The sequence below is a fragment of the Arvicola amphibius genome, chromosome 10 (assembly GCF_903992535.2).
Source record: "Arvicola amphibius chromosome 10, mArvAmp1.2, whole genome shotgun sequence".
Taxonomy (NCBI): domain Eukaryota; kingdom Metazoa; phylum Chordata; class Mammalia; order Rodentia; family Cricetidae; genus Arvicola; species Arvicola amphibius.
In genome coordinates this window covers 39,141,559-39,165,709 of record NC_052056.1, presented here as the reverse complement: position 1 = coordinate 39,165,709, position 24,151 = coordinate 39,141,559, and the positions used below count along the sequence as shown (strand labels likewise).

At 44.8% G+C, this 24,151-nt stretch overlaps 2 protein-coding genes across 2 annotated transcripts in view; one reads left to right on the top strand and one right to left on the bottom strand.

Annotated features, from left to right (window-relative positions):
* Positions 1-1,137: 1,137 nt before the first annotated feature.
* Ndufb4 (NADH:ubiquinone oxidoreductase subunit B4) lies at positions 1,138-7,745 on the top strand. Its single transcript, XM_038346592.1, has 3 exons — positions 1,138-1,377; positions 5,959-6,105; positions 7,628-7,745. The coding sequence occupies exons 1-3, from the start codon at positions 1,198-1,200 to the stop codon at positions 7,688-7,690; spliced, it is 390 nt and encodes a 129-aa protein (XP_038202520.1). The 5' UTR covers positions 1,138-1,197; the 3' UTR covers positions 7,691-7,745.
* A 15,019-nt stretch (positions 7,746-22,764) lies between these two features.
* Hgd (homogentisate 1,2-dioxygenase) overlaps positions 22,765-24,151 on the bottom strand; it is a 48,746-nt gene continuing 47,359 nt past the window's right edge. The window contains exon 14 of the mRNA XM_038344907.2: positions 22,765-23,089. Within this exon, the coding sequence (XP_038200835.1) occupies positions 22,940-23,089 (150 nt within the window). The 3' untranslated portion in view covers positions 22,765-22,939. The remainder of the gene's footprint in view (positions 23,090-24,151) is intronic.

The following is a 24,151-nucleotide window of genomic DNA, read 5'->3' as shown; positions in this document are numbered from 1 at the left end:
ATTTTCTGATTGCCTACAGCCAGGTTTCACCCTGTGTCTCTCCTCTGTGTCTCACATCTACAAAATAGAAGCTTACACTTAACTGCTTCCATTTTAGGCTTAAAAGTCATCATATAGCAAAGACAAACTAGGTTTACTCCTGCTTATAATTAAACCTGTTTCTCAATGATTGGGCTATGCCCCACCTGTAATCATAACAACAAATGGTTCTGTACTGCCTAGTTGAGAAATGGCAATCCCGTCTTTGTTTTAAAAAGTTAATAACCATCGTGCAACCCGACCTTTGCTTCGAAAGGGCTGTTATGGCTACCTTGTTATGACCACCTGTTGTTAGGACCGCCTTGCAAAGAGGTCGTTAGGACTAACTTGCTATGCTTACGGTCTGCTCCTATAACTCCGCCTATTGTGCCCACCAAATCCCCATTTGGAAACCCCCTACCCACCCACCCCAAGCTATAAAAACCTCGTCTTCCTCACATTGATGCTGATCTCTCAAACCCCACCTTATGGGATGGCAGCTCCTGTATAAGAAGAAAAAGGCATGCTTTCGTTGCTTGCTTTAAGTAATTTGACCCTGATGATTTGGATCGGTAATCTTTCTCTTCCCATCTTTGAGATTAACAGTGGTCCTAATGTGGTAACCTGCAAAAATGGTTCGTTCCCCCTTTTGGTGGGCGGGTGGGAGGTGCGGGGAGCTACGGAATATCTGTAAAACACTTTGCATCTTTTCATTGTCTCATTTAAACCCCACAGCTCCCCAGGGTCAAGGTCATTTCTCCAGGATAAGAGAAAGGAAACTTGGGCACCAAATGACCTTCTCCAAGGTCACCCAGTTTGGATGAACCCACACTGCACGGCAGGACTTCGGGAGCCACAGCCAGTCCAGTTTCCCAGTCTCTTCCCGTCTGCTCAACTTCAGGAAATTAGTTCTGCAAGAAAGGATCAGCACGGTGGGAAACAAATGTCAACTCCAGACAAAAAACGCAAGAGGCGGGCGGACAACAGTGTGCACGCGCAAACTACGGGTGCCGAGGAGCGTGGAGGAGGCTCCTCCTCATCTCAGACTCCTTCCCTCTTCCGCTTCTTCCTGCCAGAGCGTTCTTAGGCGTGCGCAGGCGCATTTCCTGAGCCTGAAGGTCAAACTAGGGCGGGCAGCCCTCAGAGTCGCGCAGGCGCAGATGTGCGCGGGGAGCCAAGATGTCGGGTTCCAAGTATAAACCTGCGCCCCTGGCCACTCTCCCCAAAACCCTCGACCCAGCTGAGTATGACGTGTCTCCGGAGACCCGAAAAGCGCAGATCGAGCGCTTGAGCATAAGGGCCCGGCTTAAACGGGAATATCTGCTTCAGTACAACGACCCCAAACGCCAAACGCACATCGTGAGTGGGGCCGGGCGGGCTGTGGGCCGGGGCAGCCGCATCTCGAGTGGGCATATCCAATCCATATGCTGGACACGGGTCCCTAGCCACACACCCTTGGCCCTTTGACCTCGGCCGTAGGCTCAGTGGTCAAGCGGATGGGCTCCGGCTGCAAACCCAGCTGGCCTTACATCCTGGCTTGGGGACTCCGCTCCTCATCTGGAGAAAGTTGTTGAACTCTGCATAGTCTCGGGTTTCTTGTCTGAAACATGGCTATAATGTGGTCCTTCGTATCTTCTGAGGCAGTGACACGTGACCGATCTAGCACAGTATCTTCCTTGTAAAAGGAGTGATCAGGCCCCTTACTTCCTTCCAGCTGTACAGCGTAAACAGCTGTTTTGAGCTCCTAACTCCCAAGGACACTTCTCTCTCACGAGTTTGTAGGGGTTGTTCAAATTCAGTGTGTTACAGAACCCGAAGCTTGATGAAGCATTTGGCTTTGGAATCAGACCACATGACATCATATACTGACAATGACCCCTGGGAAATTTACATAATCTCTTTTAAAACGTAGGTTTTTAATGTTCTCCTGGAAATGGTGTGCATTAGACCTAGAGTTGTGAAATCCACTGAAAAAGTGTGTGACGTTACTATGTAACATCTCAGGAAACTGGTGTTTTAACAAGAGTGCTTTTAGACCCTTTCTGCTGTAAGCGCCCTCTAAATATCTCCAGTGAAGATCTTCCACCAACTGGATACCTATTCTCTATGAATTTTTGAAAGTTATGAGAACAACCAAGGGAAAGTTACACTAAGTGGCCAGATACAGTACTAAGTCTTGTTTGTTTTTTTTTAAAACTCCAGGTCCCCCCAGCCACAACTCCACATACTGCGATTACTGCCACTTGCAAAATCATACCTGACCTGAAAAACTCTCTTTTTTTGTAATTTCTTTCTTTTTCCTTTTTATTAAAAATTTCCACCTTCTCCCATTTCCCTCCCCCTCCCTTCTTTTTTGTGATTTCTATATAAGAACCATTCATAGAATTAAGCTGTGTTACTCTCTTGGCTTTTCTAGATGAGGAGACAGTATGGATAGGGTATATTGCTCATACAGATATACCCAGTAGCAGGTTTGAACCCTAGTCTGTGTGACTCATAGTGTAGTCGTCCACCTAGTCGGATATAGTATCTCCAACCAGACCATTGTTTACAGGGTGAAAGAGATGCATCTGGTCTAAACGGTACACATGGTTGCTTTTGATGTGCTGGATAGTGTGCTATCATTTTTATTATTGTTTGTTTTCGGTCAGGATCTCTCTATACATGCCCTGGCGGTCCTGAAACTCACTATGCAGACAAGGGTGATCTTGAACTCGCAGAGATCCACCTGCCTCTGTTTCCTGGGTGCTGACATTAAAGGCCTGCTCCACAACACCTGACCTGTTTGTTTGTTTACTTTTTTAAAGAAATAGAATAAGGCCTCGGTCAAGTTTGACCCCCCAGTTGCCTGTCTTCTAATCTCTATAACCTAGGACACTTTCCATTTCTCATCTGTAGCAGAGTTAATAGTCCCTGCCTCTTTAGCAGTTCCATTAATCATTTACCAAGCAATATATGTGGATCCCTTTGTGTAATCTTTAGGAGTGACTGATTGGGTCAGACATTTGCTCAGGATCTATTATGAGACTGTCTGAGATGATGAGGTAAGAGTACAAAGCCAGCTAAAGTTCCTTGTAGATCTAGCTGTCCTCCTAGTGGGGATGACAAACATTAGGAATATTAAATCTGAGTTATTAGTATGTGCAATAGTGCTAAATGATACAGAAAAAAGTAAGCGTGGGCTTCGCGGTGTGTGTGTGTAACAGCGAAGGGGGCCCCTGTCTGGAACATGGCATTGAGTGTTTTTGTTTGCTTTGTGGAGAGATAATTCAAATATGTTAGCCATCCTAGTACGCTGGAGGCCGAGTCAAGTCTGGGCCATGCACACACCAACTTTTGTTTTTGAAGGATAAAGTAGGGAAAGGCACGGACAGAAATGATAGAACAAAATGAGCTCAGAGAAGCTCCTGGGACTTGATCCCATCAGACTTGTAAAGATTTTTACTGAGAGGGAGTCACATAATGGAGACTTCCATCTTAACAGACTCTGTTTCCTCTGTTGTCTGTGAGGGGCTGAGGGCAGGAAGAAATGAGCCAGGAGGCTCTGTACACAGTTAAGGCTCCTGGCTAATGCTGTGACAGTAATTGTGGAGGTCAGAAGTGGCGAGTGCGGGATGGGGGTTAAAAGTCGCTCTAGCCAGGTTCCCTGTCAGATGGACGTGCTGTGTGAGAGAGGACGAGAAGAGCTAAGGGCAACTCCAAGGCCAACAGAGCTCCTCTTCCTAGAAGAGCGAGAGGAACCAGCATGGCGGTGGATTGAAAAGAAATATTGACAGATTGGGTTTTTGGGGTGCCTGTTAGGTGGTTATGTCCGCGCCCGGATGAGTAGATGGTGAGTAGAACAGGAAGGTCTAAGGCTAGAAGTAGAATATTGGTAGCCATTAGCCTATAAAGGCCCAAGGTCATGTGACTGCTGACTTTAATGGAGTGGATGTAGGTAAGAAAGCCCAGCAAAAGCTGAGGTCTAGTGTTAAAAGATTGGAAAAATGGAAGGAAAAGAGCAAAAGAAATGGAGAGAGAATGGGCGGAGCGGGCAAAACCAAGCCGAGTTGGGCTCGGAAATACAGTGAAGGAAGGTTCGAGGTCTCACTCTGCCGGAGGCTGCTGGCGTTCCACTGGCCACTGAGCGGCCTCGTGGAAAGTTGCCCTTCCCCTGTTTACTTAATTTATTCGCGTGAGTGTTTCGTCTGCTTTTCTTGGGCCGTTTGGACTGGAGTTAGAGATGGCACCGTGTGGGTGCTGGCAGCTGAGCCCAGGTCCTCTTTAGCAGCAACCACCAACTCCTCAGCCACGGGCCGCCTCTCCAGCTTTATTCCTGTGGTTTTGATCTTGAAGCTACTGGTACTTTTTTGAAATGAAATTTCCATTTCTGGAAGGTATTGAAGTGCAGAGCTGCGAGTGACAGGCAGATTGAGAAATCTTACTGGCATTCAGGTGCAGTCTCCAGCAGAAGAGCAGACACGCTGATCCTCTCATCTTCTGGCCTTACTCTGTTGCAGTTACTGTTTGCACCAGGGAATAATAAACAACCCCGCAAAGCCCTGCGGTCTTAGCATGGAGTGATAATAGTAATTGTTTCTAGAGCAGCAGGTTATCTTTTTAGACTTCTCTGACTGGTAGTGAGCGAGCCCTTGCCCAGATTGCCCACACGGTTGAGAAATTCAGCCTGATTGAAAGGCTGGAAGCGTCTCCACTCAGGCTGCTTTACCTGTGAGCTGCAGCTGGTCACCTCAGGGTCATATCGCTGTAGTGCAGTTTAGTTTGAAGTGTAAATGTGGAACTTATTTCAGTCCTGCCAATCACGGCTGTTTGGTGTTCGTTAGCACCTTAGACGTTCATGCTGCATACTGAAGACTAAAGCTGATTTTATTTGCTTATTTTAATTTGTCAGTTAATTGGAGAGAATAATTTTGCAAAATCACTTGGGGATTTAGCTAATTAACTTTAATTATGTGTTTGGGGTAGATTTGCTATTCTTGGAAAATTATTTTAGTATAAATATATTAAATTATTTTTTTCTTAACCAAGATAAGCTGATTATTTGACAACTTTGACCCTTTTTTGCAAGACTTTTCATAGTGTGGAATGTAATAGTTTGTTTTTCAAACATCAGCTAAGTTAGTTTAGAAACATAGTTCATGGTGAATGGTATAGCTCAGAGGTGGAGCTCATGCCTAGTCCACACGGTGCCCTTGGTTTGCTCCTCGGGACCAAAAGGAAGCAAAAGCATATCATTCAGAGTTAGAGTAAACCTACTTTCATCTTCCTGCAGCTGATAAAGCAGGGAACAGGCCATTGTCACAGCATTAGAAATAGGAAGCTTGACAGTGTCTGAGGTCTGTCTTTGTCAGGGCTGTGGTGTGGTTTTGATGGCCACTTCCGAGAGAGTGAACCAGGGTAAGGAGAAGTCAGGGAGGGATACGTGGAAGAGAAGGGGAAAGGGGGTTTCTCTGCCAGTTTCAAGTTAGGAGTTAAATCTTAATAGAAAGCTAGCTGCGGATAGAAAAACCTTCATGCTGTGCAGGATTTGAACGGGATCCTTAGACAGTTGTTGTGACCAGACGTGGTGGTGCTCACCTGCGGTCCCAGCACTTGGGAAGCTGAGACTGGAGGATTGTCATGATGCTGACTTGGGCTACAGGTTGGTCAGGGCTACAGAGCTACCTTGTCTTGTAAAGACCAAAACCGAAAAAGAAAAGGGAAAGGGAGTGAGGAGAGAAAGAAAAAAAAAAAGTTTTTGAGTGTCAGAAATGGGTCGGTGGGAGTGGTGGCACAGCCGTGCAATCCCGCTTGGGAGTAGATGTCAGAAGCCAGGGCTGAAGGCAGTGTGAGTTACCCTGGAGAACAGAAGGCATCCTTGTGCTCCTTCACAACAACCCTGATGAATCCCCTTCTCAACATGTCCTCCTTGAGGTTTACAAATCTTTGTATTAATTTCAGGAAGATCCTGCCTTGATTCGTTGGACCTATGCAAGATCAACAAATATTTATCCTAATTTCAGACCCACCCCCAAGAATTCACTTTTAGGAGCTGTGGCAGCATTTGGGCCCCTCATCTTCTGGTATTACATTTTCAAAACAGACAGGGTAAGTATTGGGCAGGGTGTTTAGCATTGGTGTGAGAGGTACCAGCTCAGTGTTGTGGCCACTGCTCCCAAGCCCCTCCTATTGGAACAGTCCTTTCCCCTTCTATCTTGTATCTTCATTCCTTTTGGGAAGAGTTGGAGTTTTCAATTTGGTTTGATACTTTGTTAAAAACCATGGCAGCCTATGGGTCTTTCAGATTTAATTTAATGTTTACTCTGCCATTAGAAAAAAAGTCATGGAACGGTCAGTTTAAATGTATGAGATTAGAGTTTAGCTCATGAAAGCTTTCCTGTTTTTTCCAGATAATATAAGGAAATTGTAGTGTGATTATTAAGCATATGAATACCATAATAACTTTTTCTAAAGTTAATTTTCTCCTTAGAGGGTGGGTAGAAACTTTCACTAAGACAGAATTGAGAAGGTCTCACTATGCTTCCCAGTCCAGCCTCAGATTTAAGGGCTCTGTCTTGGCCTCCTGAGCACTGGGATTACAGGAATGAGTCACCATGCCTGGTTTAAGACTAGACTTCTTAGCCGGGCGGTGGTGGCGCACGCCTTTAATCCCAGCACTCGGGAGGCAGAGGCAGGCGGATCTCTGAGTTCAAGGCCAGCCTGGTCTACAAGAGCTAGCTCCAGGACAGGCTCTAGAAACTACAGGGAAACCCTGTCTCGAAAAACCCAAAAAAAGAAAAGAAAAAGAAAAAAAAGACTAGACTTCTTTTGTGACTCACCTTCAGATGTGCTGGTGAAGGTCTTCAGTTTGTTGACGCATTTGTTAGAGATGAGGTTTATTGGTCCAGTGTGAACAGAGTGTACGGATCACTTAGCATGCTCTCAGTTGCTGAGTTCTTCATGTGAGTGACTTTACAAACATACTAAACCCTCACAGTGGCAGCAGAAGTAGCCTGTCAGTCACCATCACCAGAGGCCTTGCTGCAAGTCACAGAGAAGGCTGCTCCCTCTGACTCTTGGTTCCTGGCACAGTCCTAGGGCTTGTGCAGCCATCCTGACTGGAGGCCACTCCCCCATCTTCATCATCAGCCAACCACCCACTCTTCTGTCGGAGGTCTTGTCTTTTGATTGGTCGATCAGCTGTGCTTTTCCAGACCGCGTTTGCATTTGCTCTCGCTGTCTACCTTTGAAGCTGGGCTTGGGAGCTCACACCTGTAATTCTAGCCCTGGGAGGCTGCGGTAGGAGGATCACCGTGAGTTTGAGGCCAGCTAGGCTAATGACTGAGTTCCAGGCTAACCTGGACTGTAGGGTTGGATTCTGCCTCAGAACAAAAACCATGTCTATTTGGGATGGGGCAGTTCCTTTCTTATCACTGAAAACAGCTAAGGTACTTTGAGTGTTGGTATTTTCTTACAGTCCTAACTAGCGTCTCATTACTTCCTCAGAGTTCTTAGGCTTTAGGGGATGGGACTACAACTAACTTTTGAGAATTTTTATTGCTGATTTGCAGTTACTCCATGGCCATGCCATGCTTTTTAATATTGTCTCTTTTTGTTTTATTCTGTACAGGACAGAAAGGAAAAACTTATCCAGGAAGGAAAATTGGACCGAAGTTTGAAAATCTCCTATTAAGTTTGGCAAGGATGACGCTATCCTTGTATAAATAAATCAATTATCGCTGAACAGACTCTTTTGTTCTTGTGTTTGTTGTTGAGGCATGTAAATACCTTCACAATGGAAGCAGAGGTGGCTCGTGCTGGGATAATGTGTGTCAGAATGACGGCCAGTGTTTGCTGGATGTTGTAGAATCTCCTTTCCAGGAGCCCAGCTCAATGAAGAAACGTTTCTTTATTCATTTAACCTGAAGAAACGATTCTTTATTCATTTAACCTGTCATTCACAAATGAGTCTTAACCATGGCCAGCTGATATGTATGCTGAGGGTACAATAGCCAGAGAGCCAGAGTGCACAGCTCCGAGAACTCATTAGGATCTAATAACTAAGTCCTTGCGTGGCCCCAGCCTTATCAGTGAGCACAGCAGAAGGTAGCGATGATGTGAAACACTTGGGAAAATGAAGTACTGATAAGGAAGCAGTTCTCTGGGAGAGGTTTGGGGAGATGGCATTTGGTTTAGTCTCTGAAGATCCGGAGGCTGACGGGTCTAACAGGAACATGAAAGGCCAAGGGGCCTGCTGGGTTTATCTGACCTGGCTGCCTCTGGGGTAAGAAGGTGAGGGCGGAGAGCATGCTGAGGAACAGAAGGATGACCGCTAAGGGCATAGGCTAGACATCCAGCCTGGGATGAAGGCAGCTGGGATTTAGCAGCTAAAATTCTGGTTTCCATTTTCTTTTTATAGCGTGGAGATAGTAAGGCCTTTCGCCTCGTAAAGCCATGAAGATAAAAATGAAATAGTATTAACTAATAACAATTCCTGCTACTCCACTTCGTAGTTGAGTCTGGAAACAGTATGGTAACAATTTCATCCACAGAGACAGATCATGGGGACAGCATGCACTCTAGACTGCTAAGTGTCTTTGGTCTTAACTTTGAAAGCTTATGCAGCCAGCCTCTCATCTGTTCCTAGCGTTTGCCCTCATTACCAGCAAAGCCTGGACGGCTTTGTATGCAGGTAGTTTATGCTGATATCTAAAAGGGCCTGGGAAGAGGGAAATGCAGGGAGGGAGACAATCCATCACTCTGTGCTGGCTGTTGACTTCTTACTTCAGAGTAATGGGCTCCCATCCCATTCGAAAGGCCTCTGTAGAATGTACACAGAATTCTTCAAACATGGGTAAAGCAAATACCCTATTTCCGGTGGTCAAGTGTTACGTCCCAGGTGGGCATTCCTTTCCTGGCTGGCTGGGTCCATCAGGAAGAGGATGCTCAGGATGGAAAGCAGATGTGTGTAGCTGAGCCACGTAGCAGCAGCAATAGGACTAAGAAGGCGGACAGGATGTGAAACAGGCACAAGTATATCACTTCCTCCTCTGTACCATGCAGATCTTCAACCTGCACACATTAACTAACATGGCCTTCAAAGTGATGGCTACATAACAATCTACGAACCAGTATGAGAGGGGAAGTGGGGCAGGTCGAGGTCCACACTACTAGAGCTGGCTTGGAGACGTGGCTGGTGGTCATCATCTCAAGCTTGCTTTCTAGATGTCCCATTGGCCATCACTTGAGATGTAGATTGCTCGACTGAGGGAGTCACCACCACGTTTCTTTTTAAAGACAGCCTTAGTTACTTTGGGTGTTGTCATAGCAATCACATAGTCACAGTTACCTTGGGCATGGAAGTACCCACATATTCCAACCACTGCTCTGGCTCAGTTGTGTGGCTGTGACAGTATCCCCTTGTAATTATGTCAGTTCTGCCTATCACAAATCAGGCTCCCAAATATGGGTGAGGTATCTATCAGATTACAGTTTCCCTGATAGAAAGCTTCTGCCCTTATCCCACAGTGAATCTGCTTATCTTATTCATCAAAACCTAAGTTGGGCCAGTGAGATGGCTGGGGTAAAGGCTCTTGCCATCAAGACCGGTGTTGTAACTTAAATCTCGGGAACCTGCATTGTGGAAGGAGAGAACCCGAGTCCTGCAAAATGTCCTCCGATCTCTACACGTGAGATGCAGCATGCCGTAACCTTCCTACAAACACAAATCCATGCAAAAGAAAACCCTAATTATGGGGATCAAGGATGTAGCTCAGTGGTAAAATGCTTGCCCAGCATGTGTTTGGGTTTTAGTGTTTGGGCTCTAGGTGTGATAACTAGCTCTGGGAAAAAGAGAAAAGTAAACCCAAAACTTGTAGGGTGAGAAAGCACATGTTCTGTCCCACCAGTTAATCGCTATCAGGGCAAAACGGACCAGTTCTGCTGCTGGTCCTTTTGCTCATGAAGGCTAGCTGCGGCACTCTGTGTGACCATTGGTTCATTGTACCGGCTACATGGTGAACCCTGTGCTTCAGCCCTTTAGGATGCTGTCAGCAAGCCGATACTGTAGCTAAGCTTTAGTAGGCTTCGCTGCTGTTCACTTAACATCTCGGAGCTGCTAATGCCTACCTTACCACACACTTCAGTGCTTCTATCTTTGCAGATCACAATGAGCAGCTCGCTTGAATAGATTGTGTTTTTGCAATGATAACTAGCTGCTTTGGGAACAGAACTGTTCGTTATTGCAGAAGGTGTCACCATGCTTGAGGAGTGAGTCTTCATGGCATTTATCGCCAGGGTTCTCTAGAAGACCCAAGCTTACTCTTATGTGCTATGTGTATCAAGGATATTGGCTCAGGTGTGTTAGAGACGTAATTGGCAGCATTGACAGCTGCTGGCCCTGGACCTGAATCTGCTGCAGAGCTCTCTCTGGGCTCCATTCAAAAGCAGTAGCTTTACAAAGCATCCCATTAGTGGATGAGAATAATGTGCCCAAAAGAGTCCTGAATCCAGAGAGATTCACAAAATACTGGCCCTATCTCTTGAGAAGGAAAGGGTATTGAACAGAACAACTTATGACTCTCTCTCTCTCTCTCTCTCTCTCTTTCTCTCTCCCTCTGCGCCCTGGCATGCAGAAGATCACTGGGGCCCCATAATCACTGATAATGAAAGGCTCCTGATCCTACATAGAGATGATCTCCCGCTCGGGCTGTCTCTTACATTTCTCACGGCAGCAGAATACCTGACAGTTTACAGAAGGAAAGATTTATTTTGGCTTATGTTTCAGTCCATGGGGGAAGGATGCTCAGGGCAGCATGGAGCAGTTCATGTCATGGTGGCCAGGATACAAAGCAAAATAATTGCACCCAGTGGGCTTTTCTCCATTCCCGTTTTATTGCCCCTGGACTCCAGCCTGTGAAGCGGTGTCATTCATATTCAGAGGAGGTCTTTCTCCCTTAGTTAATCTGAAAACATCGTCACCCAGAGGTGTGCTTTACTAATATACTAGGCACTTCTCAATCCAGTGAAGATGAGAATCAAAAATTAACCATTATAAGGCTGGGGAGCGAGTTCATTCCATAAAAAGCTTACCCTGTAAACATGACAACCCGAGTTCAATCCCAGAATCCATGTAAAAAGCCAGATGTGGGGGAACGCTTGCAGTCCCAGCTCTGAGGAGGCAGAGTCAGATCCCTGGGGCTCACCAGCCAGCCACCCTGACCTAACCAGAATCTCCATCCGATGAGAGGCCCTGACTCAAAGACAAGGTGATTAGTGCCTGAAGAACGGCTGTTCTCTGACCTCCGTATCCACACACACTCTTGTGCATGTGCCATCTGCACACAAATGTGTGTACTTGCACACACACACACACACACACACACACACTATGGGAACTAGAGTAATAAGGAGCCTAATCAGCAAGCAAACAGGAGTTTTGGGGCAGAAGCCACAGAAGGTGTGAGAGACAAGTCAGAGGAGCAAGCCCGGTAGACACATGAAGTTGCTGTGTGTAAAGACAAAGTTCAAATGAAGCAGGGTGCATTTCTGCAAAACAGGCCTGCAACTCTGTCTAGCCCCTAGACAGCTGCAAGTAGCGATTGTCTGACTCATGCGATTCTCATCCTGAATTTCATGTCATTCCTAATCTGTCCTTGACCCCCACCTCAACAGCACTATCCTCTTAATGCTTCCTCCCCCCCCCCCCCAATTTCCTTCTGTGATGGGAACTGAACCTGGCATCTTTGCACGCTCTAATCAAGGGTTATGACACTAAGCAACCTCTACAACCCAAGCTCCTTTTTACCTTTTAATATAAAGCAGGGGTCTCCTTAAGCTGCCCTGGTTGGTCTTAAATTTGCAGACTTCATGCTCGGCCTCTTGAGTAGTGTGCCTTACAGCCTTGAGCTATCAGAACAGGCTACCATTCTTCATTTTTGTTTTGGTGATCCTGGACTTGAACCCAGAGCCTAAGCATGCTAGGAAAACACAGAGCTACATTTCTGGCCCAAAAGTTCTCTACCTCCTCCCTTCTCTCACTGTGTAGTCCATTCTGGACCCCAACTTTTCCTGTCTCTGCTTTCCATATGATAAGACTAACACTGTGCCCATTTGCTGAGAGTCATCCCCGGTGGTGGACAGTGGACAGGTCCCAGTAGAGGATGTAAGGAGTTGACAGGGGACACAGGTGAGCCAGGCCATGGTGATAGTGAGAATCTTGCCGCCTTAATCACTTCCCCAGCACCCATGACCACTGCAGGCTATTGTATTAAATTGTTCTCCAGATCCATAACAAACAACATTGCTTTGCTCTTATTTTATTGGAAAGCAAAATGGAAGAAATTCTCCCTTGACCTCTGGGTTTCTTTTATAGATGTATTATTTGATGCTGCAAATGAACCAGTGTCTAGAAAGTACTCAAGTAAAAAAAAAAAAAATAGAATAAAACCCACTCTTTATTCCATATCATGTGATGATTTTTTTGGTGTGTATCTTGCTGTGGTAGTTTGAATAGGTATGGCCCCCACAGACTCATGTGTTTGAATGCTTAGCCCATAAGGAGTGGCACTATTAGGAGGTATGGCCTTATTGGAGTAGGTGTGGCCCTATTGGGGAAAGTTGAAGCACGATTATAAAAACTAAGAGAGAGAAATTAGGGTTCAACGTGAAGATTAGAAAAGCAAAAACAGCCAGCCATTGGCTCTTACCTCTACCTCAGTGCTCTGCAGGAATCTCAGAATGAGACTGAGACTGAGAGCTGTCTCCTCCCGTTTTATAATCCTCTCTAGTTCTGGGATTAAGGGCGTGCATCTCTACCTCCTGGTTTCTATGGCAACGAGTGTGGCTACTGTAATTGAAAGTGTGTGTCATTGTGGCTACTGGGATTAAAGGTGCTTGTCATTGCTGCCTGGTCTGTAAGGCTGGTCAGTGTGGCTGTTCTACTTTCCCGATCCCCAGGAAAACTTTATTAAAATACAAGTGAAATGCCACTACGGGAAGTCCATCACTGTGGGGATGGACTTCGAGGTCTCACATATGCTCAAGCTACATCCAATATACAGTCTCTCCCCGCTGCCTGCAGGTCAAGATGTAGAACTCTCAGCTCCTTCAGAACCATGTATGCCTACACACTACCATGTTTCCTGCCATGACAGCTATGAACTAAGTCTCTGAACCTGTAAGCCTCCCCAATTGTCCTTATTAAAGTTGTCGTGGTCATGATGTCTGTTCCCAGCAGTAGAAGCCCTAACTAAGACAGCGTGTCTATCCCAACCTACTTAATTCTTCTTATAAGTGACTATTTTATTGACTTTTTCTTTTCTCTCCTTTTATGATCAATGTGATAGACACTTGTAGGAGAATGTTTGTGTTCATGTAACTCTCTCATGGGATAGTGCTGTGCATGGGGCCACATGCCTATCAATTCATACCATAAAATAAAAATAAAGGAAGAACAAAGTCTCAGTGGATGTTTACTGTAATGATTTTTAAACCCAGTGAATAGAACTATCTTAAATCTGCTCTTCATTTATTACCGAGATTCAAGAATTTTCATGTATTTCTGGCCATTTGTTTGTTATTTGCTTGTTCAAATTTACTTACTGCCCTTTTATGTAGGTGCGTTTTCCCTTAATGATTTTATGACTTAAATAAGACAAATTAAAGACTAACCTTGATCATTCCAATCAGAAGTTACTGTAGCCTTCCCTCACATTGGGGGAAAACACCGTGTACTCTCGGAAACTACATGTTAAAGGAAGCAGTACCCAGAGGAATTTTCGCATCATTTCTTAGCATTGAGAAGTATTGAGCAATGTGTTTTTGAGACTCTAATCATTCCACAAGATTTTTTTTTCAACCAGTCAGGAACAATGTCCTAAATCAAACCAAGAAGCAGTCTGATGAGGACACCAATTGCCACCTCCTCTGAGCTCCAAATGTGCCATCTGTCTGGCTGATGCTGCTAGCACTGGGCACTGGAGCCCACACTGTGGTACTGCTGAACACAAGGGAAAAAAAGACAGGCGTATAATGAGGATCCAGATCTTACAAAGATTTCAGACTCAAGCCTTCAGCGAGATGACAGAGAAAGTGACTGGCAGTGGTCAGCAGGACCAGCCTGACAAGGTTCACATTCCTGGAGACCATGTTGGTCCCTGGGTAGAGCATGATCACAGGGCAAGAGAGGCGTTGGGAGGACCAGTAATCAGGCTGCTGATTTTCAGGCGTGGTTTTCAACTTTTGAGACAGCCCTAATGCAGAATAAAGTAGCTCCTGCCAATTGCAGATTGGCTCATCCGGCTATGAACTTGTCAAAAGCTGTACAGACGTCTCTCTCTATGATCTCTATTAGCTCCCCTTCTGCACACACAGGCAGAGACAGTTCAACAATTGCCTTAGCAGAGCATGACATCACTTCCCCTTCTCTGGAGCTGTGGGCGTCCCCCACAGGCAGTTATTGCTTTCTTAATTGATATGACTTCTTACCCTTTTTTGCTTGGATCTTGCCTCGAGCAAAACATCATACCTGTTCTCTAATTGAAATCCCATTGGGTCCAACCTTTGTGTTTCTAACTCCCAGTGTCACCCAGCAGCCTTCTCATTCCTTCGGTCAGGTGCAGAGATTTGTTACCCATCTCTGTATCCTTCGGGATAATTCATAGATTATTGGAAGAAATTAGAAATATGTACAAGAATCTGTTTTGGTTAAATTTGCATGATTGCAAAAAATATATGGATGGCACTTTGTCTAAAAAGACATCATTTTTTTTTTTCCTTTCAAGACAGATTTTCTCTGTTGTAGCTCTAGCTGTCCTGGAACTCTTTCTGTAAACCAGACTTGCTTTGAACTCATAGAGATCAACCTGTCTCTGCCTCCTGAGTGTTAAAGATTAAAGGCATTTTTGCCATCACTGCCCAACTAAAGACACAATTTTTTAAAACCTTACAGTCAGTTCTTTTTTTAAATTAATTTATTATTTTTTAAATTTTTATGTACATTGGTGTTTTGCCTGCATGTATGTCTGTGTGAGGGTGTCAGATCCCCTGGAGCTGGAGTTACAGACAGTTGTGAGCTGCCCTGTGAGTGCTGGGACTTGAACCTGGGTCCTCTGGAAGGGCAGTCAGTACTCTTAACCACTGAGCCATCTTTCCGAAAACACACTTTTAAATGTATGAAAAGATTTTGGGCTTTCTACTTCCGTTCCTTACTTTCTGCTTTTGTGGGGAAAGTGACTGAGTTCCATTTCTCTTCTAGAGCATCCATTTGTCATGCTAACTCTGATGATGATGCTTTTATTCATTTCCCTTTGACATCCTTGGTTTTCTGGCAGAGTCGACTGTCTTATCTTGGTAGTAGCATGGCCAAGAGAAGCACCCACAAAGCCATGTCATCTGCTGGGAGAACCTTCGTTTGGAGCTATCACAGAAGTGTTCTGTGAATCTCGAGCTCATAGAGATCTAGCAATTGACTTCTGGGTTTTCCTGGATATGGATGACTCACAGAATGTCGGAGATTATCTGGAGAAAACCTGACACTAAAGTTCAAGTTTGCTTTTTCCCGTTGTCACAAGGAATATCTCTTTAGTTTCGAATATGCCCCTTCTTGTCCTCCTTGCTTGTGCATGAGCTCTTTTGAATGTGTGGGTGTTTGTGGATGTGAGCACACAGTATATGTGTAGGCTCCTGATGCCCTCCTGGGGTGTTGTTCCTCCCTAGGGAACATCTATCTTGCTTTTTGAGACAGAGTTTCTCCCTGGGTCCTACTGCTCACTGATTAGGCTAGGTTGGTGGCCAATGAGCCCCAAGGACCAACCTGTCTGTGCCAGAATGATCATTCCTGGCTTTATCATGTTGGGGTTGAGCATTAACTTGGGTTCTCAGGCTTGCATGGCATGCACGCACTTCACCAGCAAGGCTGTCTTCCCAGTCCTACACTCTCCTCCCTCTTCTCTACTGCTTCTCTTTTTTTTTCTTTCTTGGGGGGACAGGGTTTTGCTATGTGTCCTATGTTGGTTCTGAACTCATGGGCCTCTGACTTCTGTCACTCCCCAGGATGAGGGCTGGAGACATGCTATTCTACCTGGCTAGTTTTGAGTCACTTCTTTACTTTGTCTCTTACTAGGTTCTAGAAGAATTTTGGACCCTGGAGAAGCTGGAAACAGCTGAGGCCATTTGAGAAATCAGTCTAGAAGATTTTTTTTTTTTTTTTGTTTTTTGAGATAGGGTTTCCCTGTAGTTTCTAGAGCCTGTCCTGGAACTAGCTCTTGTAGACCAGGCTGGCCTCGAACTCAGAGATCCGCCTGCCTCTGCCTCCCGAGTGCTGGGATTAAAGGCGTGCGCCACCACTGCCCAGCTTAGGAGATTCTTGAGAACTGCCATCAGCTACAAAATTGTTGAGGCAATTTTGTAAAAAGAGAGAATTTTGAAAGAATTTTTGAAAAGAATTTTGAAAGAGAGAAGTTGATAAACAACTCTTAAAATTTTACACAAAGACTTAAAAATCTTATATTGATTTTTCAAAAATTAAAAACATGACGTTTTCCAAAGAGAGTCTTATCAACATTTTACATGAAATATTAAAAGCCACAAAAAGTATAGTATGGTGTATAGAGTAGCTTGAGTGGCAGGTTTCATATCAGAATTTTATAGGAAATGTTTGGACTGAAAATTACTTCTCTGATGCTTCAACACCCACTAATCTGAAGATTAGGTTCTGAGTTCTGACTAGGAAGTGCTGCTTGATTTCTTTTGTCACCTGGTTGTGGTCACAAGTGATACTGCCAGGACTGGCCAATTGCTGGCCAATTTTCTGACCTCATCCAAAGATTGAGAAGTTGTTTAAATAGGGAGTTGCTTGTTTGCTTGTTAGTTGTAATCGTGCAAAACTAATGTTGACAGATTCATTTTTTTCCCCTGGGACTATGAGAATGAAGATACTCAAACCCAACTCCTTATTGTCTTGCTGCTTTGCCACCTGAAGGTGCTCGTGGTAGGCTCTACAATAGAAACCTGGCTTCTCAGGAGGCTGCTGGATCATCCATCGCATCAGGAAAGATGAGACGACCCTTGTCTTGGATCAAGATTACCAGACATTTCCCAGACAAAAATCTGGGTTCAGGACTCCTCTATGCTGTCATTTCCCCTATTCTGAATTGTTAACCTCGGACATCTTTAATAAGATCCTGGTTGCTAAGCTAATGTTAGATTTTCAGATACTTAGAGTTGAATAAACTCTTAATCAGATCATATCCTTTTATTAAGAGAAAGAGAGCATCCTTCAGATTTTAATTTTATTCACAGAATCTAAAATCAATGCTAATGAGTGTACAAAATGTCCCCATTTGTCAAACTCTCCTCGCTGAGCTGCTATGGCATTGCATACTGTTAGTCCTCCATAAGGCATTGCTCTTAATCACGCTTGTCATGGCTTGTACTGCAACTCTGACATAACTTTAGTTGTAAAAAAACCTCTGGATGAGCCCTAATGAAAGTCCCAAGGGCCTCATGATTAGGCAAGATTCCTCCGGGAAAAGCTCTCAGACAGAAGGAAACTGCTTTTATCAAAATCACTTTAAATTCTGTCTTAGCTTCCACTTCACTAGATCTATTAATAGACACGGCTAGGATCTTAAGTTGAAACATATGATTTCTTGCTCTCAGACCTAACGGCAGCGAGAGGATTTTCAAGGGCTTCAGCACTCTCAGCCTTCTGCATCTGTCTCTGATGGCATCGAAGTGCACACACCTTCTTCTCCAGCCAGATGATCTGTCCCTGATGGCATCCAAAGTGCACACACCTTCCTCTCCAGCCAGATGCATCTGTCCCTGATGGCATCCAAAGTGCACACACCTTCCTCTCCAGCCAGATGCATCTGTCTCTGATGGCATCTAAAGTGCACACATCTTCCTCTCCAGCCAGATGATCTGTCCCTGATGGCATCCAAAGTGCACACACCTTCCTCTCCAGCCAGATGCATCTGTCTCTGATGGCATCTAAAGTGCCCACACCTTCCTCTCCAGCCAGATGCATCTGTCTCTGATGGCATCGAAGTGCACACACCTTCCTCTCCAGCCAGATGCATCTGTCTCTGATGGCATCCGAAGTGCCCACACCTTCCTCTCCAGCCAGATACATCTGTCTCTGACAGCATTCAAAGTGCACACACCTTCCTATCCAGCCAGATGCATCTGTCTCTTATGGCATCCGACATGTACATATCTTCCTCTTCAGCCAGATGTGAAGTGCACATACCTTCCTCTCCAGCCAGATGCATCTGTCTCTTATGGCATCCGATGCGTACACACCTTCCTCTTCAACCAGATGTGAAGTGTACACACCTTCCTCTCCACCAGATGCATCTGTCTCTGATGGCATCTGAAGTGCATAAGCCTTCCTCTTCAGCCAGATGCTAGTTTATTTAGGCCCATGGGCCTTGGTGTGGGACAATGGTTTATATTCTGTCAATTATATTTTAAATAAATGCTGATTGGCCAGCAGCCAGGCAGAAAGTATAGGCTGGACAGCCAGACAGGAAGTAGAGGCAGGTCAATGAGAACAGGAAAATTCTGGGAAGAAGAAAGTTGCTCTGCAGTGTGACCCAGCCGCAGAAGAAGCTAGATGTGACTGCCTAGCTAAAAAAAAAGGTACTGAGCCACGTGGCTAACATAGACAAGAATAATGGGCTAATATAAGTTATAAGAGTTAATAAGAAGCTTGAGCTAATAGGCCAATCAGTTTATAACTAATGTAGACCTCTGTGTGATTTCTTTGGGACTTAACGACTGTAGGAACCGGGCAGGATCAGAAACCCCAGTCAATAGGGCCTCTGCTTGGTCATTCCAGCAGCTCCTATGGTAGAGGGCACCACAGTCCCCCAGAAGTAAGAACTGAATTCTCTCTGAGTCATATGGGTAACAATAAAAAGTGTGCACTGTGTGGATGTCTTCAGACCACCACTTAAATCCCAAAACCTGGGGGGAAAGAAAACACTCCTTCTTTTAAGGAAGAATGCAAGACTTAAAGAGGTTGTCACACGTCCAAACTCATTTGGCCATAAAAACACAAACTGGATTTCAGAACATATATATTGTTTTTTGAAACAAGGTTTCTCTGGGTACAGTCCTGAGTGTCCTGGAACTCTCCTTGTAGATCAGGCTGGCCTCAAACTCAGTGAGATCTGCCTGCCTCTGCCTCCCATGTGCTGGGATTAAAGGCGTGCGCCACCACTACCCAGCCAGAACCTATATTCTCAGTGACTATTCTTTCCAAAAATGAAATTCGTGTATAATGGTTACTAGTAATTACCTAATGATTATAGTAAAAACTAATAGATTAAGAGCAACAATTTTCCCAAATCCCACAGAAGTACTAACACATGTTATACGGTGCTTATGTTGTGATAGGTTTCATTCCACTATTACAGGTTGCTGTGGGTTGCCCATGTGGGTGCTGGGAACCGAACTCTTGGTCTTCTGGCAGAGCAGTCAGTTCTCTTAACCATTAAGTCATCTCTCCAGTCCCTAAGTAATGTACTGACCTGAACTTATAGACCTGTTTTAAGCAGTGCTAGGAGGTAAGTACTATCCTCAGGGTTCCTTACTCCCGAGTAACTCCTTACCCAATGCCCCTACCTTCCTGTTCATTCTGTTTACTGGAAAACAGAGCCTTAGGGTTTTCCCCAAGTCTTTTTATCTATTAATCCTGGAAACAGAAGTACCTTCGTTGCTGGTTTTCACTGAAATGCCCATAGCCTTGTCCCATCCCTGGTGTTTGCTTGGTTTGAGGTGTAGCCTGGGCACTGGAGCTTTAAGATGCTTGACTCTGAGAACCATTGTTCATTCACATCTAGCATCTGAGAGTTCTTTGTTGGGTGCGACTGGGCTGTGCACTACAGTGTACTTATCAGAGGACCGGATGTCTACAGCTCCCTTTCCAGTTGTGTCAACCAAAAGATGTCTCTCAACTGGATTTGTTATAGTTGGGGAAAAGGAGCAGGATGGCCCCTGTTGAGAATCACTGGTCTAGGGACATTTCCAGTAGCCTGGACTGTGGCAAGTCTTTCAGAAAGGAACTGAGAAGGGTGGCGGCTGTTACACTTGCTTCTAAATGGCAAAGTATACAGAGATGCCAAGGAGGTCTGGCAGGAAATCCTCCTGTCACTGGAAGAAACTTAATCAGGGTGCTTTCTGTTCTTGGGAGTTTTTCATTCCAAGCAAAAAGATGGCAGATTTCTTGAGGAGCATCTTGGAAAATTAAGGAAATGACACAAATTTTCCTAACTGATCTGAGACACACAGAAAGAAACTGGAAAAAAAAAGTTAATTAGTGTGAACAATCTGGCCTGGTGAGATCTTGTCTCAGGCTGGCGGATCGCTGCTGTAAGTGGAAAGATAGAGTTCAAAGTCCTGGATGCTCAGTGCACGGAGACCCAGGTCACGCGTGCATCTGGTCACCCACCTGTTAACAGCAACAAATGGGTCAGAGCTGAGGTGCTATGGGGAAGAGTAGGCTTGGAATAAGTGCACAGAGGGAAGGCCGGGCTTGTGGATAAACTACTTTAGTGGAAGAATTGGGGGTGAAAGGGAAGAGATTGGGGTAAACAACAGGTGCAGTAGCGAGAAAGTTGCCCTATGTGGAGCTTGATCCTTTCAGAGAACCAGAGCTGAATACAAACCTCAGAGGTACAGAGCAAGAGAGCTTTCATCTTTATTCACAGATTCACGTTTGTTCTTGCCTGAGAGCAATGTCCAGGCTCAATCATTCCCCAGTACCTTCATGGGTTCTGACATCAGGAAGAGGGGTGGGAACTGGTAGTGGAGAGCAGCCAGTGGGCCTAGATGGTGATTGGGGTTGGGGCATAAGCTTCAGCTACAGTGGTTCATTTGAAAACATGTTTGAAAGTAGCTTTGCTTTTTAACTATGTTTAATAATTTTTATTTTCTTAATTATTTTTATTTCTAGTCATTTGTTTTCTTTCTTTCCTTTGTCCCTTCCCCCAGACAAGGTTTCTCTGTGTAACCCTAGCTGTTCTGGAACTCTCACTGTAGATCAGGTTGACCTCAAATTCAGAGATCCGCCTGACTCTGCCTCCTGTGCTGGGATTAAAGGCATGCGCCACCACTGCCCAGCAATGACGTTTAACTTTTAATAAAGATTCTGTTACATTAAGGAACTTTGGGAAAGTCTACCTAGTTACATTTAAAGATACCTGTGCCTTTTATTCACTTGTTTATTTGAGACCACAACAAGACAACTTCCACAGATGAGAAGCCATCCCAGCCCTGCTCTCAGCTCCTCCTTCCACGGGTCCTTTCATGTCCATTCAAAAACAGACATTGTCCTTTCTCTGTTTCTCATTGATTCAGGACAATGCCAGGTTTTTGGTGGTGGCTGCTGCTTTTTGTTTCTCCTCTTCCTTTTATGAACTCATTTCCAATTCTTTCAGTTCCTTAAATCTAGAAGGTGTTGGCATGTTTCTCCTTCTCATTCTACCCGACTCCCAGTGACTTCCTCCTTCCTCTTCTTTAGGTATGGCTAAATGTTCCTTCTTCACTGGGGACCTAACTTTCTATGGAAAGGCTTTCCTAGTCCAACTCATTTATTGTTATGCTCCAATCTATTTGTCTTTATCTGGCATGCTTGTAATGCTTTTGTATGCTTATTTTATGTATTTCCCTCACTAGAATATAACCTTTGTACAGGCCAGAATCATATCTATATCCTTGATATCTCTAGTAGGGTTGCCAGATTTAGCCAAGAGAAATATTGGTTTCCCAGTTAATTATGAAGATAAGATGAATCATAAATAATGTTTTAGTATAAGGCTGTCCAAGAACTGAATAGGACATAGTTATTACTAAAATTATTTATGGTTTGTCAGAAATTCAAATTTAACTGGGTATCTTGTATTTCATCTGGCATTCTAGTCCCTAGGTCCTAACATATGACTCTCAACACGTATTATTAGAGGAAAATTTGATAGCAGCAAATTTAAGTTGCTGCCATGGCAACAAAGCAGAATGGATATGCTACCCCTGTAAAATCAAAGTCAGGGCAGCTATCACTTTCCATATTTCTGTTCTGACTTGCATATCTTTGCACCCCAGGAGAACATAGTCAACCCACTTCCAAAGTCTCGGGCAGCCCTGTCCTGGGAGGGACGCTGACCTTATAGAGGAAGCTTTATAAGTTGTGTTCAGCTTGCTAGACAATCATGCCTCATTTTCAATGTGACCTTCTCCTTGGGCATCAGTTTCTGTTGGCTCTTTCTCCCAAGAATGATTCTTCCATTTCAAGCGTTCACCCATAGCACCCTGCTCTAAGGTTGGTAAGAGGGATTTCACACAGGATTACCAAATGGATTGACAAACGAATAAATAGAAGGATAACAGACTGTCTCCACTTGAGGAGGCCCATGAGTTTCCTAGGACACGGGACCTTTCCTGCAAAGACCAGAGAAACCCAGATCCGGTCATCCCCAGACAGCTATTCCCCTAAAGTGAATGGATTCCTGCTTCTTCTTGGCGGCGGCTGAACTTCTTGTCTAATTTCATTGTACATGACTAGCAGAATTAGATGCCTGCTGTCCTGGGTATCCACACAGTTTAGACGAATGCCTGGCCCATAGTCTCTACAGATTCCTGTACTTGTGATCTTAGAGTAAAGCCCAAAGGAAGTGCTCCCACTCCCACCCCGAGTCCCCAGTCATGGGCTCCTCTGGCCAACCAGTCCTGGACATCGAAACCAGAAAATGATCATTTGCAACATCCACAGAACACATATTTACTGAATAACAGAAGGCCATAGACATTTCCGAATGCGTTTCCACAAACACGTCGAGTTCCTTGACTGTGAAAAGTGAGTCCCTGTATCCCCAGAGGGTGTGGGATTCTCAAGGGAACCATGTGAATCCATTCTCAATTACAGAAACAGGCTTCGGTCTCACTTAGGTCCTGTGGGGTCCCTGGAATTGGGGGTGAAGTGGCTCCTGAGAGGCTCCCAGCACTTGTAGTAATTCTCATCCAGACAGTTGCAGGTCTTGAGTCCCCACTTGGTGACTGCCAAGCTCAAGGAAGACTCAAACATAAATGCCTGTAGGAAATAAGAGGAAGATGAGGAGAAGAGGTAAGGGGATAATAAAGTGTGTTTCGTTAGATACGTAGAGAAGGTATGGGTGGACAAAACACTGGACTAATTATGGTCACACGTACTGCCATGACGAGGAGGGGAAACACGAGCCCAGGGTTCTGGATCTTATACTATGTATAAGCTGATGAAGATGTCTACAGGTTTCTATCTACTTACGGCCTTGAGTGTGGGACTAGCATTGCTCATAGAAGTCTGGAGGCAAAGTTTTTATTTCCAAGGGCAGATGTGGGAGAATCCTGGGGTCTTCTCAGGGGCCATCACTCGTGGTGATGTCCTGATATGTAGGGCATACTTTTATTCCACAAAGGAAGGAGCAAAGGCCCGAGCTGAGAGGTAGCTTGTCTAAGGTGGTAACTGATGGCAGAACTGAGGTCTTAGCCTGTTTCTCCAGGAGCCTGACCAAGAGTTCAGCTCAGAAAAAGGAAAAAGAAGAAAGGCGAGAAAATGAAGATGGTCCATAAAGGGACTGATGCTGCACACCCCACTGTGTTCTGGATGTTTCTGGCCACAGTAGAAAGAAGCTGAAAAATATTCTATATAGACTAGACATTTCAGCTTTTTATCTGTGGTTGATTTTTCTATCTATAGTGTCTTTTGTAAAATAATGTGAACAACCCAAACCTTACAATTATTTTTGCTTTCATTAAGAAATTAAAAACCCTCTAGACAGACCGAAGGAAAATTATATTATTCTTTTGCAACACCTGCCCAGGACACCTGCATTAATGTTTGGGGTCCCACACACATGAATTTCTCCTTGTCTGTCAGTGGAGATGTGTGTCTTTGCCTGACCTCTATACCTGAATGCGAAGGTTTAAAGCCCTATTCACACATGAGGGTAAATGTTACAGCCATTATTATTATGGTCTTCTGCTGACTTCTTGCGAGTTTTGCTGTCAGGCTGAGCCGTGAAAGATCATATAAACCACTTCCCACTGGAATAAGGCTATGGCAGACTGGTCTGTGTCTGCGTTATATGATGGGAAATGGTAAGGGAGACATAAA